Source organism: Nannochloropsis gaditana (genome assembly GCF_000240725.1).
Source record: "Nannochloropsis gaditana CCMP526 unplaced genomic scaffold scaffold207, whole genome shotgun sequence".
Classification (NCBI taxonomy): Eukaryota; class Eustigmatophyceae; order Eustigmatales; family Monodopsidaceae; genus Microchloropsis; species Microchloropsis gaditana.
This window is the reverse complement of record NW_005803746.1, coordinates 24224-27725: the sequence shown is the minus strand read 5'-3', so window position 1 is coordinate 27725 and position 3502 is coordinate 24224. Positions and strand designations below refer to the sequence as shown.

General features: G+C 56.2%; 2 protein-coding genes across 2 annotated transcripts in view; one reads left to right on the top strand and one right to left on the bottom strand.

Annotated features, from left to right (window-relative positions):
* Positions 1-1568: 1568 nt before the first annotated feature.
* On the bottom strand, positions 1569-1964 carry NGA_0155300 (uncharacterized protein; the record flags this gene model as incomplete). The annotated part of the gene is made up of 1 exon (XM_005855396.1): positions 1569-1964. The coding sequence occupies one exon, from the start codon at positions 1962-1964 to the stop codon at positions 1569-1571; it is 396 nt and encodes a 131-aa protein (XP_005855458.1).
* Positions 1965-2500: 536 nt separating this feature from the next.
* NGA_0155500 (uncharacterized protein) overlaps positions 2501-3502 on the top strand; it is a gene marked incomplete at both ends in the record, with an annotated part of 1097 nt that continues 95 nt past the window's right edge. The window contains 2 exons of the mRNA XM_005855398.1: positions 2501-2671; positions 2791-3502. The exon at positions 2791-3502 is cut by the window's right edge and continues 95 nt beyond it. Of these exons, the coding sequence (XP_005855460.1) occupies positions 2501-2671; positions 2791-3502 (883 nt within the window). The remainder of the gene's footprint in view (positions 2672-2790) is intronic.

Here is a 3502-nt window from a genome sequence, read left to right as displayed (position 1 = left end):
CCCTGTTGACCTGCTCGTCAAAGTCGCTGAAGGTGATGAACTCGAAGGGCCCGCCGTTGGGAGGTCGGCATCCCAGGAAGGGTTTGGGGCCGTAGCGTTTGCACGCCCTGGGAGGGATCCGAGCGTCAGAGACAGGGAGGGACCCGACAAGGCAGAGGGGGAGAAACAAGCCATGCGAGTTTTCAAAGCAAAAGGAGACAGAGAGGGAAAACCCGCGTGCTTCCTTCCTCTCACGCCCTCGAAATTCGCCCCCCTCGCCCCCCGCGCGTACTTCTCCTGCATCTCCGTGAGAGTGTCGTACTGGAGGCCCCCAAAGCCCACGGAGAAGGTGCGAACCGGATTGGTCAGGACGGGCATGAAGAGAGACGGCCTGGCTCCACACCCGCGTGCCATGAGCGCCGCAGTGTGTGCCATGGTTGGAACAGTCTGTGGAGACACATGCGAAGAAGACTGGTGGTGAGAGGGAGAGCGGGGAAGGCAAGAGGAAACGCAGTGAAGCCGTGGATGGAGTCGCACCTCAGTTACACGACGTGGAGTATTGTCTACAAGGATACGTCCTGGGCGTGTTAAAGCTTTGCGGCCGCCCGCAAGGAGGATGGAAGGGGCGCGTTGGAGGAGCATGGGGGAGTGAAGGATAATGGAGAGCTGGAAGTGAAATGCTCGTTGACAGGACTGTTCCACGTAAGGACAAAAGTAGTGGACACCTCGCCTCGCTTCTACGTCTCACTCGACGTCCTCGGTGCGGCGCTGTCGCCTGTGCGATGTGCGTGAAGTATGAGGGTGGGGAGGGGCGCAGATTGCGGTTGGAGCCAGGTTGATATTGAAGGGCAAGCGTGCTTCTTAAGCGAGTGAGAACAAGGAGGAGGGGGGGCGTCCCAGAGCCATTTCCAGGACCAAAACCACAAACACCGGACGCTGTAGGCCATGTCGGCCTTCTCAGATGCCTCGGAAGGTCTAGCACCGCCCCAGGATGACCGTACAGCCCTCGTGGCTGCGGGAGACTGGCGCTGTCTCGAGGTCCGGGGTGAGGCATCGGCTCTTCAAGGAGGAAGCGTTACGTTCCAGGGGGAGGACATTGGGGGGGAAAAGAGCACGCTTTCTACGCGATTCGGAGGGAGGAAAGTCGCATAAATGTGGGCTTTATCTTTTATAGTATACCTAATTAAAAAAATACGAATATTCCATCTGGTGGGACCGAATTGATCCCTCAAAGCATGCTTTCCATGTTCCCATGAGGAAAATTCCATCTTTCGAGCCAGAGAAGTAAGTGCAAAGCAGCAATTCAAAAGCTACAAAGGACTATTGCAAGTGTTTAAAAGTCATTGCGGTGGTTTTAAAAGTCGTGTAATGATGCAGTTCGAACCTGTCGTCGTGTCACATTTCAAGAGACGAGATCATGGAGGTAGCAACGCAAAGCATTTTGTGTGGCATCGAACAAAATCATGTTTGTTGCCTTGGAATGCTCCTTAAAACCTCAAAAGAGTGTTTGCATGGATATTTTTTGGTAGGATTATTATCCATTGATACCAACTGAGGAACCTCCTTCAGGAATGCCTTACTCCTCTATTTTACTGTCTTTGCGCCGCCCACACCGGTGAAATGCGTGGATGAGTTAAAATAATGAAAACGATGCACGTCAAGACACCACCCCAAACGGAATCAGCCAGAGCGAATCCCCACCAGTACGAAGAGAGAGTGCTCATGTTAGTCCAGTCGTAGACGGCATAGCATGCCACCCCCAATCCAAAGGCCTCCCAGGAGGAGTTGGCGCGGGACACAAGGTACGCCAAAGCCACGTAGACAGGGACAGCTGCCCAGACCCGAAACTCCAAGGGCTGTTTTTGGATGTCCTCCACCATGTTTTGCACATTCCCGCTATTGATGAGCAGCCAGGGCAAGTCCACGAGCACGTAGAGAAGAGCGGCGAGCGGGTAGAAAGGCCAGCCTGGGCTCTTACGTCGCATGGCCACCTCGCTCCATTCCAATGTCTCGCTTTGGACAGACTGATACATGAGCTTTGAAGTGGCACTCTTTATCCGCGTCCGTGCCTAGGTCGTAGAGGAAATGAAGGAGGACCACGGTGTCACTTTCAGTTTGCCACAATCCTGAGGGCTTTCGCAGGGGCCACGGGTGTGCGCGCAATAAAATCAATGCAAAGAGGAGAAAAACTGTCTAAAAAAGGTCAGGTGCAAGCCACGCAAGCAACGAGGGGCTTTTGCGTGGTGCAGACGACGCTCGCCCGCATGGTATGCTCTGAGTCGCTATTGGAACATACTCGACGAACAGCACCCCCCATCTCTCGCATGACACGTAAAACCTGCACCACATTGTTACCTGATTCCGAGAGACGTCTCACTTTACAAATCCGCATAACAAACACCTAGGATGACACACATACAATCAGCTTGGTAAGGCGAGGCCTAAGACCCGTGCTTAAGCTGCGGGAGCCTAGCAGATACTTTTCGAGCCGGTAAAAAGCGACTCCTGCGTTGAAGAAGACATGGCCCCCCTGGTCCTCATCGACTCGTCCGATCCACCATGGCGTAACGCGCCTACGCGTACGATCGTAGTGCTCATGGATGTGTTGGCTCTCGGAGGGTTGATCTGTGCACGTTTTTGGGCCAAGAGGGCTCATTCTCCTGTCTTCTCGTGCCTCGGACATCCTGGCAAGGTAAGGAGACGGATCAAATTATTGGGATCGGGGCTTCGTCCGGCTGGCACAAACTCTGCGAGCAGGCACTCATTGTCTTCTCTACCGTTCACTTACTTCTGTCCTTCGCCTCCTTCCAGCTCCACCTTCTTTCCGTCTCCCTCTTCTCCTTCGCGGCCCTCCAATGCATCTCGCACGTGTCGCTCCTTTCCTACCAGAACGGCCAAGATTTCAAACTTGGCGCCTACGCAGTCGCAGGCATCGCTGCCGTGCTCGCCTACACCAGCTTCAGCACTCTCCTCCTGTACTTGAGCCTCATTTCCCGCCCGTCTCCCATAGGGGTCGTCAGCCTGGTGGCCAGCCCCGCCTTCTTCCTCCTCGCCATTCTCTCCGTCCTTGACCCAGCCTTAGCACACAAGGACCGCGCCTCTTTCTTCCTGGCCTGGTTCCCCTGGTGGGGAAACCTGGTGCTGCACTTGATTGTGTCCTCGTACCCTCTCCCTCCCTCCCTCCCGCCCGTCACCTGGGGGGGGGCAATCCCCCTCCTAGGACGCGGGGAGGCACTGAAGAGGCCAGGGGTGATGAGGATGGAGGAAGACGTGAGGGCGTGCTTCAAGCTACCCTTGCTTATTTACTCCTCTCTGAGCTCTCTCTGCCTGCTGGCGGGCGTGGCGGTGAGGGAGGAGGAGGGCGGGGCGAGGAAGGCCCTGGCCCTGGGGATGGCCGTGTGGGTGCGATCCCTGTGGCCCCTGCACGCGGGGACGATAGGCCTGCAGATGGCGGCACGATGGGCAGATGGGAGGGAGGCACGGGGGAAGAGGGGAAGAGGGGCGCTCGTGGAGGTGATGGAGG